This window comes from Terrapene carolina, unplaced genomic scaffold (assembly GCF_002925995.2).
Source record: "Terrapene carolina triunguis isolate 2854851 unplaced genomic scaffold, T_m_triunguis-2.0 Scaffold85, whole genome shotgun sequence".
In the NCBI taxonomy this organism is placed as follows: domain Eukaryota; kingdom Metazoa; phylum Chordata; order Testudines; family Emydidae; genus Terrapene; species Terrapene triunguis.
The window spans coordinates 508372-523767 of NW_020664436.1; the positions used below are offsets into that span (position 1 = coordinate 508372).

Here is a 15396-nt window from a genome sequence, read left to right on the forward strand (position 1 = left end):
TGTGCATAGCTCTATTCCTAACTCCATTCATTGTTAAGGCCATTTCATTGTGGTAGCAGCCTAGTAAATCCCATGCTCTGGTGCTGGAATCCAGGTATCAGGAGAGAGTTAGTCTCTGGGGAAAGCAGCCAGCCCTCCTACGCTCTGGAAGCAACTGCCCAATGGAGAATAGGCTCTTTGGAGGCGACCTCTCACTGTAACAATTGTGGGGAGATGTTCAAGCCTGCTAAACTCATACATGGCTGCTTCAAGCTGGTTTTTCATTTTTGGGTGCACAGCTCCAGTTTACATAATTGTTAAATACTGTAGTTTAACTAGTACAGTACTTTCCCGAGGCAGGATCAGGGCTTACTTTCCACACCGCTCTTTTCTAGGGCAGGGTATGTTGTGTGGAGACAGGAGGAGCAGGGGTCAAGAAGGCAGAGCTGAAGCAAAAAGCAAATGGCCCAGGGCAAGCCATTTTTAGAGTGTGTCTACATTGGATTCAGAGGTGAGATTGGGTTAGCATACCCATGCTAGCTTTAATCTGCCTAGCACAACTAAAAATACCAGTGAAGATGCATGGGCATAGACCCTGGCACAGGCTAGCAATGCGAATACTTACCCAGGATTCTGAGCGGGCGTGTACAGCCCATGCTAAAGCCTGTGCTACTGCATCTTCACTGCTATTTTTTTTAAACTATTTATTTAGGAAGTTTTTAACAAGTTTACAAATCCTTGTCATGTAAACATCAGAAACAATACAGTCATTACAACAGTTAGCTTTTGTTTAGAGACATTCTACAGGAATATAGCCCTCCTGCTGGATTGAGCCCTGGAGACTGAACTCTCTTTATCCACAGAATAGGAGAGACACAGCAAGCAGCAGTGTGAGCTTCCTGTAGCCACTGCCCCAACCCTGATGCACAAGGGTGAGATGGTAAATCATATGGGCACTTGTCCACCAGGAGCTAGACTGAGATCCACCAGTCATGTCACAGAAGCTAGCAATACCTGTCAGATGTAAGAAATGTTGGTGACTGAGCTACAATTGTTGGCTATATAGCACAACTCCTGAGAACATTGGTAGGAAATTAATTGATGCTTCAAAGCAGTATAAGGCCTTTTCCTTGGGAGTGTAAGGGAGAGACAAACATTTGAACAGTCTTTGTTTTATAGACACTTCTAAAATTCATAGTCTTTCACATCACATGCTTGTACATTGAATTAGATATGCTGCCCCTTTCTAGTACCTAAGACTGACCATGCAGTGCAAGCAGAGATTTGTTCCACTTTAACATATAACAGCTTATTCTACCCCTTCTCATTAAACATAAGAGTGGCTATACTGGGTCAGACCAATGGTGCATCTAAACCAATATCCTGTCTTCTGACAGTGGCCAATGACAGATGCTTCAGAGGGAATGAACCGAACAGGGCAATTATTGAATGATTCATCTCTTATCGTCCAGTCTGAGTTTCTGGAAGTCAGAGGTTTAACGACACCCAGAGCATGGGGTTGCTTCCCTGACCATGTTGGCTAATAGCCGTTGATGGACCTATCCTCCATGAACTTATCTAATTCTTTTTTGAACACACTTTCACTTTTGGTCTTCACAACATCCCCTGGCAATGAGTTCCACAGGCTAACTGTGTGTTGTGTGAAGTACTTACTTTCATTTGTTTATAAACCTGCTGTCTATTAATTTCATTGGGTGACATCTGGCTCTTGTGTTATGTGAAGGGGTAAATAACACTTCCTTATTCACTTTCGCCACACCATTCATGATTTTATAGACCTCTATCATATCACCCCATAATCATGTCTTTTCTAAGCTGAAAAGTCAGTCTTTTTAATCTCTCCTCTCATGGAAGTTATTCCAGACCCCTAATCAGTTTTGTTGCCTTTCTCTGTACTTTTTTCCAATTCTATCTCAAAAGATATTTTAGGACAACCAGAACTGCATGCAGTATTCGAGGTGTGGGCCTACCATGGATTTATATGGTGGCATTATGATATTTTATGTCTCATCTATCCATTTCTTAATGGTTGCTAACATACTGTTAGCTATTTTGACTGCAGCTGCACACTGAGTGGATGTTTTCAGAGAAATATCCACGATGACTACAAGATCTTTCTTGAATGGTAACAGCTAATTTAGATGCCGTCATTTTATCTGTATAGTCGGGATTATTTTTTCCAATGTGCATTACTTTGCATTTATCAACATTAAATTTCATCTGCCATTTTCTTGTCTCATCACTCAGTTTTGTGAGATCGCTTTGTAATTCTTCACAGTCAGCTTTCGACATAACTCTCTTGAATAATTTTGTATAATCTGTAAACTTTGCCACCTTTTCCAGATCATTTATGAATATGTTGAACTGCACTGGTCCCAGTACAGACCCCTTGGGAACACCACTATTCTTCTCCATTCTGAAAACTGACCATTTATTCCTACACTTCCTTTCCTATCTTTTAATCAGTTACTAATCCATGAGAGGACCTTCCCTCTTATGACATGAGTGCTTGCTTTGCTTAAGAGCCTTTAATGAGGGACCTTGTCAAAGGCTTTCTGAAAGTCCAAGTACATTCTATCCACTGGATCACCATTGTCCACCTGTTTATTTACACCCTCAAAGAATTCTAATAGATTCGTGAGGCATGATTTCCCTTTATAAAAGCCATGTTAACGTTTCCCCAATATATCATGTTCATCTATGTGTAAGATAATTCTGTTCTGTACTATAGTTTCAACCAATTTGCCTGGTACTGAAGTTACGCTTACTGGCCTGTATTTGCTAGGATTGCCTCTAGAGCCTTTTTAAAAAAATATATATCAATGTTACGTTAGCTATCCACTGGTGGTCAGGTACAGAGGCTGATTTAAGTGATAGGTTACATACCACAGTTAGTAGTTCTGCAATTTCATATTTGAGTTCCTTCAGACCTCTTGGGTGAATACCATCTGGTCCTGGTGATTTATTACTGTTTAATTTATCAATTTGTTCCAAAACCACCTCCTACTGACACCTCAGTCTGGGACAATTCCTCAGATGTGTCATCCAAAAAGAATGACTCAGGTACAGGAATCTCCCTGACATCCTCTGCAGTGAAGACCAATGCAAAGAATTCATTTAGTTTCTCCACAATGGTCTTATCTTCCTTGAGTGCTCCTTTAGCACCTCGATCATCCAGAGACCCTGCTGATCATTAGACAGGCTTCCTGCTTCTGCGGTACTTAAAAAATTGTTTTGTTGTTTTTTGTCTGTTGCTAATTGTTCTTCAAATTCTTTTTTGGCCTTCCTAATTATACATTTATGCTTGACTTGCCAGAGTTTATGCTCCTTTCTCTTTTCTTCAGTGGGATTTGACTTCCAATTTTTCCAGGATGCCTTTTGCCTCTAACCACCTCTTTTAATCTGCTATTATAGCCCTGGTGGCATTTTTTGGTTCCTCTTACTGTTTTTTTTTTTTTTATTTTATTTATTTTTTTAAATTTGGGGTGTACATTTAGTTTGAGCCTCTATTATGGTATATTAAAATAGTTTCCATGCAGCTTGCAGGCATTTCACTCTTGTGATTATTCCTTTTGCATAGGATTGTGTTTATAGTACTTCAGACTTTATATTCAGACTGTGTGTTGCAGTCAGAAGATAGCTAGCAAGAGAGCTGACTTGATGGATGACCTTAGGGTGGTGCAGACATGAAAGCAGCAGTAGTTCTTCCTCTTGATTAGATAGATCAGGAGACCTGGGTTCTGTCAAGGCTCCTTCCCCACTCTGAACTTTAGGATACAGATGTGGGGGCCTGCATGAAAACTTCTAAGCTTAACTACCAGCTTAGATCTGGTCCGCTGCCACCACTTCCAATGTGCTAATTCCCTTCCCTGGGTAGCCTTGAGAGACTCTTCACCAATTCCCTGGTGAATACAGATCCAAACCCCTTGGATCTTAAAACAAGGAGAAATTAACCATCCCCCCTCCTTTCTCCCACCAACTCCTGGTGGATCAAGATCCAACCCCCTTGGATCTAAAAACAAGGAAAAATCAATCAGGTTCTTAAAAAGAAGGCTTTTAATTCAAGAAAAAGGTCAACATCATCTCTGTAAAAACCGGATGGAAAGTAACTTTACAGGGGAATCAAACTTAAAGACCCCAGAGGACCCCCCTCTAGCCTTAGGTTCAAAGTTACAGCAAACAGAGGTAAACACCCTAGTAAAAGGTACATTTACAAGTTGAGAAAACAAAGATAAAACTAACACGCCTTGCCTGGCTGTTTACTTACAAGTTTGAAATGTGAGAAACTTGTTCAGAAAGATTTGGAGAGCATGGATTGATGTCTGGTCCCTCTCAGTCCCAAGAGCGAACTACCACCAAAATAAAGAGCACAAACAAAAGCCTTCCCCCGCCCCACACACCAAGATTTGAAAGTATCTTGTCCCCTTATTGGTCCTTTGGGTCAGGTGGCAGCCAGGTTACCTGAGCTTCTTAACCCTTTACAGGTAAAAGGATTTTGGAGTCTGGCCAGGAGGGATTTTATAGTATTGTACACAGGAGGGCTGTTACCCTTCCCTTTATAGTTATGACAGGTTCTCTTTCTGACTCTGCTGTTGATTCATTGTATTGAACTGACTCAGTGAAGTTACTTCATTTCTGTATGCCTCAGTTTCCCCATCTGTAAAATGTAAATAATAGTAGCTAACCATTTTTGTAAATCTCTGTGGTCCTTGTAAAATAATGTACTATACAAATGTCTAGGAGTATTCCTTTACAGAAAGAAGCACTGGTATGTTTTGAGCTACTGGTATTTGAAGTTGGAAAGTGGATTGCATGTTTCACTCATACAGAGCACAAACTGCAGACTTGTATTTCTTTAGGAGGTAGGAGACCTGGGCTTCAGATTTAGATTCCAAAAAAGATACACAGAAATGTTATCTGAAGCTTCTTTTAAAAAGGCCAAAGGCACACAAGGTGGTCTGTGTGGTATACTGTGTAATGAGCAATAAATTGACTTGTTAGACCGCCATGATAGGCATGCTGTGTTTTTAGCCAGGTCACCCAGGGCAATGAGGTAGCCAGCTCTCATATGCTAAGAAGCTTAAAGTTAGCCAGTTCTTGGGTGGAAATTCCCAACCCCTCACCAAAAAAACCAAAACAAAAATCCAACAACCAAATGCAAGTGCTACAAGAACTAACTCAGTAGATTGTTTTTTCCCCTCTGAGCTTGAACTAATGGGGGCACAATAGGTAATGGTCACTTCTAGTCCATTAAAGAACTCACTACATGTTTGCAACAATTAAGATATTGACCTTGGTGTCCTGGCCAGATTTTCACTTTGGTAAACAAATATCCTGCCAACCTCAGTTCCCCTGTAGTTTCAGAAGAAGTTATTCAGTCCTCTGAAAGCTGTTGTTTTACAGCATAGCAGTACTATACAGCTGCTTCATTACAATACAGAATAATAATACTTTGTTCTTATAGACCTTATTTCATAGTAATGAAGGGCTGGAAGGGACCTGGAGATGTCATCAAGTCCAGTCCCCTGCACTGAAGCAGGACCAAGTAATCTTGACTATCCCTGACAGGTATTTGTCCAGCCTGTTCTTAAAAGCCTCCCTTGGAAACCTGCTCCAGAACTTAACTATCTTCATGGTTAGAAATTTTTTCCTAATATCTAATCTAAATCTCCCTTGCTGCAAATTAAGCCCATTACTACTTGTTCTCCTTTCAGAGGAAATAGAGAACAATTGATCATGGTCCTTTTTTATAACAGCTCTTACTATATTTGAAGGCTATTATCAGGTCACCGCTCAGTCTTCTTTTCTCAAAATGAAACATGCCCAGCATTTTTGAATTTTTTTGCTCATAAGATATTTAGAAAATCTGCCCTAACATTTGTTGCTCTCTTCTGGGCTCTCCCCAGTTGTCTACTTCTTTCCTGAAACGTCTTGCCCAGAATTGAACAAAGTACTCCAACTGAGGTCTCAACAGTGCCGAATAGCGTGGGACAGTTACCTCCTGTGTCTTACATATGGCACTTCTGTTAAAACATGCCAGAATGATATTAGCCATTTTTGCAAGTGCATCGCATTGTTGACACTCATTCAGTTTGTGATCCACTATAACCCCAAGGTCTTTTTCAGCAGTACTACCACTTAGCCTGTTATTCCCATTTTGTAGTTTTGCATTTGATTTTTCTTTCCTAAGTGAAGTGAAGTGCATTGCACTTGTTTTTATTGACTTTCATCTTGTTGATTTCAGACCAATTCTCTAATTTGTCAAAATTATTTTGAATTCTGATCCTGTCCTCCACAGTGCTTGCAAACCCCCCACCCCCAGGTTGGTATCATCTGCAAATTTTATAACCATACTCTCCATTCCATTATCCATGAAAATATTGAATAGTATCAGACCCAGGATTGTCCCATTCAAGACCCCACTAGGCACACCCTACCAGTTTGACAGCAAGCCATTGCATTGATAACAACTCTTTGAATATAGGTTTTTTTTCGGTTGGTTTGGCATGATTTGTTCTTGATGAATCTGTGCTGGCTATTCCTTATAACCCTATTATCCTCTACATGCTTACAAATTCGTTGTTTAATAATTTATTCCAGTATTTTTCCACATATCAAAGTTACGCTGACTGGTCTATAATTTCCTAGCCCTCTTTGTTTCCCTTTTTAAAGACAGGTGGTATGTTTGCTCTTTCCCAGTCCTCTGCAACCTCTCCCATGCTCCATGAGTTCTCACAGTAATTGCTAGCAGTTCTGAGATTGCTTCAGCTAGTTTCTTAAGTACCTAAGGCTGCATGTCATCAGGCCATACTGACTTGAATATATGTAACTTATCTAAATATTCTTTAGACTATTCTTCCCTATTTTTGCTTATGTTCATTCCCCCTTGTTGTTAATATTAATTGTGTTGAGTTTCTGGTCACCATTTAATCTTTTTAGTGAGGACAGAAGCACAATAGGCATTGGCCACATCAGCTTTTTTGATTTGTCATCACTTATTAGCTCTTCTTCCCCACTAAGTAGAGGATCTACAGTTTCCTTCATCTTTCTCTTCCTCCTAATGTATTTAACAAACCTCTTCCTCTTTCCTATTATGTCTCTTGCTAGCTGTAACTCATTTTGTGCCTTAGCCTTTCTGATTTCATCTCTAGATTTCAAAGCACTTTATGAAGGAGGTCATTATATCCTCATTTTACAGATGGTGAAACTGAAGAACAGAGATGGTAAATGACTTTCTCAAAGTCACAAAGCAAATTGATGACACAAACAGGAATGGCACCCTGGTCTTCTGACTCCCAATCTGGTGCCCCAGGCCCATCCATGCTATGTTCCTGCTTTGCAGCAATGAGTGAAGTGACTCCAATAGACAGCAGGCCAGGTTCTGCTCTGACCCACCTGTGTAAATCAGGATTATCTCCATGGAAGTTAATAGAGTTTAACTGCCGGTATAGCTCTGGATTTACTAGTAATATTTGGGAAGTACTCACTAGTATAAATGAGAGCAAAATTTGACTCTCAGTCTGGCCTTCTCTTTAGGCCCTTCTGCTTGCAAGGTGTTATAACTGATACGGTAAAATAAGGATACTTAAAGCAGGCTAGAAGATTGATATGTTTCTTTAGAATAATTTGACACACTTGCTGACTAGGATGTAGGGTATATGGTAACTAAAGTCTTAAACAAGGAATGTACCTTAATACACAACGCCAGTACCACCATTATCATCAGTTCTACCTTATGGTGGCCAAGTTGCCCCATACATCAGAACATACATTGTCTGGATGTCTGAAGGGGAATTATCATTAGGCTATAAAATCTTGCAGTGAGCTCAGCACTATCTAAAAGCCATTACTGTCTAAACACTGTTTGGCTCATATGAAATGAGCTGATGATTTTCCAAGTAAATGGTGGTTCACAGCACAGTTGGCCTCCTTGTTGGTACTCTCTGCTCTCGGGGAGGAGGGGAGAGAGAGGCAATGATTGATCAGGACAACTGACGCTAAATTATCTTCCAACTCCTAGCGGTATGATGCCTCCACGTGCTAGGTTAGGCATCCTGGCAGGATGGTATAGCAGAAGCTCGCACTGTTTGCAACCCTTTGCTGTTCCTGAGCTTCAGAGAAAGCACCTCAATCTTCAGGGCTGTCAGGGTAGCAGAAAATTTGCACACAATTAAAAACCCATGGCATGTATTGTTTGACATACCACATTTTTCAGAAGTACAGCAACACAGACTATAGGAATTCAACCCTTTTTCTAAAGTATCAGCTCTTCCCCCCCCCCAAAAAAAACACCGAAAATGCCTTGAGAACTGTACCTATCTAGTACTTAGCGTGGACTGTTGGGCATTAGGAGAAATGAGAAGCTGCTCTAACATAATGAACGCACTATGGTGACCAAGACTGAGAAGGTAAGAAAGGGCAGAACTGCTAATTCTCTGTCATGATGATATGCACTGCTGGGAACGTTCTTATATTTGCAGTGGGGTGGAGTGGGTAATCCATTAGGTCTTCTGTATCTCTAACTTCCATGATTCGATGGCCATGTGATTGGGATCCCAGCAGACACTGCAGTAGGGATATGGAAAAGAGGGTAATGCAGCAGTCTTAATTGACTTATTTTCCTTCTCTCTAGGATCTTCTTCTGGCTCCAAAATGGCCCTACAGGGTTCCTTCAACTGTTGGAATGGCACAGTAATCAAACTGGGGCAGGCATGTGATTTCATCAGGGACTGCGCAGAGGGAGAGGACGAGGGAGATATGTGCAGTGAGTAAATTCTGACCCCCAGTTTACATCCTTTCACCTCCCTTCTGAAAAATGGGAGCCAGATGTTGCTTCCCAAATCACAGGAGCTTTGAATGAACACATGAAGGCTAATCGCCAGAGAAACAACAGCCTTGTACCCACCTTGCCTCAGTGACTACTGCCAGTCATCATCTAGCCCCCTCTCACTGGGGCAAACTGCAGTCTGTAATGGCCACTCATCATTGGCAAGGGGGTTGGACCTGCTGCCTTTCCCTGCAGCCCCAGTCCCTCCCCTGGCCTTGAGCCAGGCCTCAGCCTGGGAACTCACCTGGCCTGAGCTCCCCAGCACTGCTCTGCTTGAGGTACCCTGTGCTCCCAGGCAGTTAAACCCTTCTTACTCCAGGGCTGGAATGAGACTGACCCAGTGCCTCCCTTAGCTCTTATATCAGGGCCAGCTGTGGCCTGATTGGGTGTGGCCACAGCTGTGGCTGCTACTCAGCCAGCCTCCCTCAGCTGCTCTCACGCCTTTTCTCCTAAGAGCAGAGTAACTGCCGGGCATACACTATCACACAACTGGGGGTGGGGAGGAATAGATATACAGGTGTGAAAAGTGCGTATTAACCCCACTTTATAACTGAGGACGTGACCTGTCTGAGGTCACAGAATGAGTCTGGGAAAGAACCTATCTTTCCTGACTCCTAGTCCTATGCTTTGACCACTAGTCAGTCCTTCCTCCCAAAAATATCTGTTTGCTCTTCCTCCTTTTCCTTATTTAAATAGCCACTCCTGGGCAGTCTGTAGTCTAAGGCTATGTCTATGCTACAACCTAAGGGTGGGATTCCGCTGCTCACGTACACATACTCGCACTGGCTCTCCTTGAGCTAACACAAGTATAAAGAGCAGTGTAGTCATGGTGGCACGGGTAGCAGCAGCAGAGGCACAGCTGAACCATCCCAAGTAGAAACCCACTTGAAAACCAGCGGTTATGTACTCGGCACAGCTTAGCCATGCCTCCATTGCTCCTACCTATGCAGCTATCTATGCTCATTCTAGCTCAACGAGAGCCAGTGCAAGTATGTGTATATGAGATGGGGAAGCACACCCCTTCCTCACAGTATAGACGCAGCCCTATGATGATGCATTTTGAGATAATCAGTTTCTTGAGTTTGCCTTAAACTTCTACATTCCTGAATATTTCACCGATGGTTGTACTGTTCCAGAGACATCTATATAATGGGCTCTGTGATACATGGTCTTCTTTTTAGTTGTTACTGTAGTAAGACAAATCCTAGATAAAACTGTGACCTCATGCATTGTATCTACCGCAGTTGACTCTTCTCAGCCTTTTAAAGAGATGTCAGTGCTAATGAAAGGTGCTGGATTGACAGTCCTGGAGACTGAATACTTCTGCTTCTCCACAAAACAGGTACATCAAGGGCAGCAAACGGGGGAAGCTTCTCCTGTGCTGCCCTGTATGTACCTCAATCCTGACTTGGAGGGAACCAGCTCTAGGGCCAGGCTGAACAACATACTTTTGCTGGCACAACTATGTCAGTCAGGGTGTGATGAGCTGTGATCCCTGACCAATCTAGCAGTGTTGGTAGAAGTCTCTAGTAAAAACAACAAGGAGTCCTTGTGGCACCTTAGAGGCTAACAAATGTATTTGGGCATCAGCTTTCATGGGCTAGATATAGTGGCGAAACTGCACGATTGCCAGTATAGTTCACTTCACTTCTGGGGAACTGGACTAAGCTATGCTGGCAAAAGTGAAACTTTGCCCATATAAACTCTGTCCACACTTTGCATGCTTTGCCAGTATAGTATACTGTATTCCTACGCTGGCAAAGTGATCCTACTGTATATCTAGCCTAGGAGTAACATGGGAGACCATGGAGAATTCCACCCTCTTTACTGCTAGCAAGTGTGCCAGTCAAATCAATGGTGTCATAAATTTTTATGCAATGTATAAATGGCATCTGAACTAGGAGCACCAACATAGCTCTTATAGGCTACCAAACAGCTTTTAAACGGTTAACTTTTGACATGACCACTAGAGTTTTTACCATGTAAGGTGAAATTTGTTAGTGAGCCTCCCAGCCCGGGTAGAGAGACTCACACTAGTTCAGCTCAAACTAGGGCCCTAAAAATAGCAGTGTATAGATGTTATAGATCCAGTGGAGACCTGGACTAGCTACCCCAGCTCAGACCCAGGACTCAGGTGGGCTTGAGAGCCTGAGCTGCCATCCAAACTGCAACAGCCACACAATTTTTAGCATGCTAAAAATTTAGCAAGTTTGAGTCTGTCTACTTGGCATGGGAGGCTCACTCCCAGCTGCAGTGTTCACATACCCAGTGGTTCACAGCAAACAGGTTTTCATAATAACATTATATGTAGCGTCACTGCTGACCTGAAGCAGATTTGAACTGGCAACCTAGATAAAGCTGTTTTTCACATTACCAATCTCCTGATCCATCCAGTCCCTTCGCTGAAACATTGCATTAAAATTAAAATGCACTTTAAAATGTCTCACTTACAGATCTCAAAAAATCCCCCTTTTGTCTAAAACCTTCAAGTGTAGCTTTAAAAAATGTAATGGGATTTTTATTGTATTTTAATATTTAATTAAAAACAATAAATGGTGACAATTAGAATTCTTTTTACCACTGACTATATTTCACTTCATTTCTAGCAGGAAGTTACATTACTTACCCAGCCCAATAAATGGATCGTCTATATATGTGTTTTATGTCTTGTATCTGCTGTGCATAAATTCCTGTCTGTACTGTTAGGAGCATTGTAGTGTGGGAAGTAGAGCTGTACCAGCTGTTATTACGATCCAAGAACCATCCTTCTGGAATAGGACAGACCTATGGGAGCATGCTTATTGTTTCTCTGACAAGGAGGATGCACCTCTGGCTAGTGCCTCTGGCCAGCCACAGCACGCACACACTAGCGGGGGGGGGGATTGGTTGTGCTCCTAGCTGCCAGATCCCACACCATGGTGGGTCAGCTGGCCCAGCAGCCAGTGCCCCTCTCTCAGTGACATGAAATGCATACACCATATATGGCTCATTTCACCCACCATTGAAATGTCAACATCTATAGTCAATGGAGTTATGCAGTCAGAGAATTTGGCCCACTATGTCCAGCTGAAAATACCATGAGAGTAAAACATGAGCAGATTATAATTAACTACCTTAGAAATTAGCCAAGACGTCTGAGTTCCCATTTCCAGCTCTTGGGGAGAAAATAATAGACAATTTTGAGTTTGACCACAACATAATATTCTGAAAGACAGCATCCTCAGTAAAACTGTGACCCTTCATTCTAGGGTGTGAGAAGAATGCCACCTCTAGAGTCACTTCCTTCAGTACCTAGGTTTCCAATGGTGTGATGGGCTGCCTGGCCTTCTGAAAAACCTAGTGGTTCGCGCACCTGACTTCCAGCTCTTTCCCTTCTCTAAAAGCACACTAGATGTGCCTGTCCCTGACCCTAACCTGGGAATCTTTGGATTTTCACCTGCAGCTGGGCCTCAGCCCCCAAAAGGGATGTGGTAGGGGGAATGCGGCCTTCCATCTCCACCAGGTCCCAGTCCAGGGCCAGGTGGGAACCAACACTGGAAGGGTCCTCCATACAGCGAGTCTGATTGCTGCTCTGGGCTACTTCCTACTTATATGGCCCTTTAGTTTGGGGCATGGCCCCTGAAGTCCAGTCAGTCACTTAGAGTCAAAAGGAGCAAGGATTTGCTGGTTCTCAAAGGGGGTGATGGTTGGAGAAGGTACTGCCTATGGGCCTTACCCACTCTGTGGTCCCCTCTCAGACTCAGCTTGCTGTCTGGCTTCCTGAAGAAGGATTTCTCTCTCCTGCAACCTGTCCACCCCTGTGCCTGGGCTTCTCAGTGCCTTTTAACCCACTCCTCCATCTAGAGCATGTTCAGGAGGCTACCTGAGCCCACTCTTGCCTTTTGGCCCCTTCAGGCCCAGTGTAAGGTTTGTATACCCCATCACAATTGGGTTCTCCAATCTAAGTACTGACCAAGCCCACCCCTGCTTAGCTCATGAGTACTAGTCCATTCAGTTCTATTATTCAATTCTCTGCTGTTGCAGAGCTGCCCTGACCATATGGGACATTGCCTATTGTTGGCATAAGATTATTTTGCAGAACAAAAAACAATCAAACATTTTACACATCAGTTACATCAGTTTATCAGACCAACACACAATGTACCAAATCTTTTTCAGCATTAAGGTTGTCATTTAGTCCTGATAACTTAAACACTTTCATCAATGTTTTTAAGCATGGGGAAAAAATGAATCATTGTTGTAGGTTGTTGGGTTTTTTGTTTTATGTTTTCCCCAAGCATTGCTGCCACATACACAAAAGAACTGTCAGAAAGGGTCAAGCCAAATTAACAACTGATGGTTTCTCTCTTTATGAAGTTCAAAGTCTTGTGTTTTTCTACTGTTTCTTTTGGTTTTGAAGATACTGATTTTGCCTTTTCTTGTTTTTCTTTTGTGTTTTGTTTTGTTCTTTTCCTGGCTCAAAATGATCCCTAAAGCCTGCTGTCTGTTAACACCTCTTTACTTATTAATGGCCAATGAAAATGTCATGATGGTTCTGCTACATACAGCCAATTAGTCTTTGTAGAATCAGGGACCCCTGGAGAAAAGAAATGTTGTTGTTTGATTTTTAATCAAACAGTCTTGCAGGGAAAAGAGACCCCCTCAAAGAAGCATAAATGGAATCAGATGCCAAATCATGGTGGTTTGGGGTCATATGTACAGATGTATCAGACTGGCAATAGTGTGCTTGTAAAGGAATTTCCCCTACTGAATATTGGTTTCTCCCCCAGTTATCTTGTGATCATGTTAGGATTACTTGAGCTAGGGGGATCCTACAAGACCAGCTTCCTGTGATTGCAGGGGAACCTGGATGTATATAATCAAGCTGGTTTATGTCTTTTGTTCTCTCTATTTTGATAGTATTGTTGGGGGGGCGGGGGGAAGGGGTTGAAGCTCTGCATTTGTGGCCGTCACAGGGATCATGGTGGGGGAGTGAAAGAAGTAGAAGAACAAATTAAGATTTCAGGGAGTGGACCATCCTATGTCTTCACTGGCAAATTCATACACAAGGATTGGAAATTGCTGTGAAGACAGCCCCTGGCCCCCTGATTTAATACAGCCATATAGGTAATGTGGCTGCTATGATGCAAGACTGAGATGAAAGGACAGATTCTCTTCTGGCATAAAAATTGACACAGCTTTGTTTTACGAAAGCAAAGACTTTATCTCCAGTAGTTTAGATCTGTACTTTTCCGGTGCAGGAGGTGTTGGGGTTTTGGTTTAAGAGCATCCCTCATATCAGAGTGCTGTATGTGAGGGAATAGCAAATCAAAGGCTGAAGATGCTCTGATGCCAGATGAGCTATTACACCTATTATGTGTATTATGGATTATGATATATGGACTGCAGTTACACACCTGAAAACTCTTGGGTGGGGGGAACAATTCCCAAGGCTAACATCACCCTGTGACTGATCGAAACTCTCCCCCATTGACAACGTAGCCCTAATACCTGAAGAGGGAGTCACTCTGAAGTTTGAAAAGCAGCTGCTCTAGGAGAAGCAGGAGAGGAGTTGGAGAGAAGGGAAAGACATTATTTTAGATTCACATTCCTGTGTTACCAAATAAAATAATATAGGGCTCAAGTCCCATTTCAGGCTCTGGTGACTCAAACTCCACTCTGTGTGTGGGTGGAGGAATGTGCATTTATGTCTGTGGGGGGGGATGAGTATTCCTAGCATCTAGACTAGAAATGTGTATTTCAAGTTTCAGTCAGAGTGAGCAAATGACTGCAAAGCATAGGAAATTCTACTGGGCCCCATATACTATCCAGCTGAAAATCTGTGAGGAAAACCAGCTGATTCATCTGTGCATTGGTGTTGGATATGACTCAACAGAAGCTACCCAGAGAAGAAATGGTGTGGTGGCATGTCGCCATGCAATGCTCTCTGTAAAAGTGCCCTACCTTCTCCTGTCTTGCATAAACCTTTGCTAAATTACAAACCTTTCTCCCCCTCTTTACATTGAAAGGGTTACATCTGACAGAATTCCGATCTCCACCAGTTATGATCTCAAAAAAGTCATTTGGCATTACAAGAAAATCTTTTTTTTGGTTTACTGTGGTGAAATGGATAGTTACTTTTTGCACTTCATTTCTGATGGAATTTGGCAGACCAAGTAGTAAAGAAAAACATGTATGTAGGCAGCTACAGTGTTAAAGATCTATCAGATGCTTTAAGTGTTATCACATTTAGATGCTCCTTTGACCCAGGATCTGAAACTTCCTTCCATATCCAGTAAAAATTCATAGATTTTTATTTAGGGCCAGAAGGGACAATAATGATCATCTAGTCTGTGCTTGTGTATAGCACGTGATATAAGATTTCACCTGTAATTCCTGCATCAAGCCCTTTGAGTCAGAGCATATCTTTTCTAAAGACATCTGATCTTGATTCATAGATTTCAAGTGATGGAGAATCCACCACATCCTTCCATAAGTTGTTCCAAAGGTTAATTATTGTTGCTGTTAAAGGATGGGATATGTGGGTTAAAATCAGAAACCCCTGAACTTTTACCTACTTCTCAAACCAA

The 15396-nt window shown here is 42.3% G+C and overlaps 1 protein-coding gene across 1 annotated transcript in view; it reads left to right on the forward strand.

Annotated features, from left to right (window-relative positions):
- Nucleotides 1–15396, forward strand: part of ALK (ALK receptor tyrosine kinase) — a 561137-nt gene that overhangs the window by 396916 nt on the left and 148825 nt on the right. The window contains exon 6 of the mRNA XM_026649582.2: nt 8633–8764. Within this exon, the coding sequence (XP_026505367.1) occupies nt 8633–8764 (132 nt within the window). The remainder of the gene's footprint in view (nt 1–8632; nt 8765–15396) is intronic.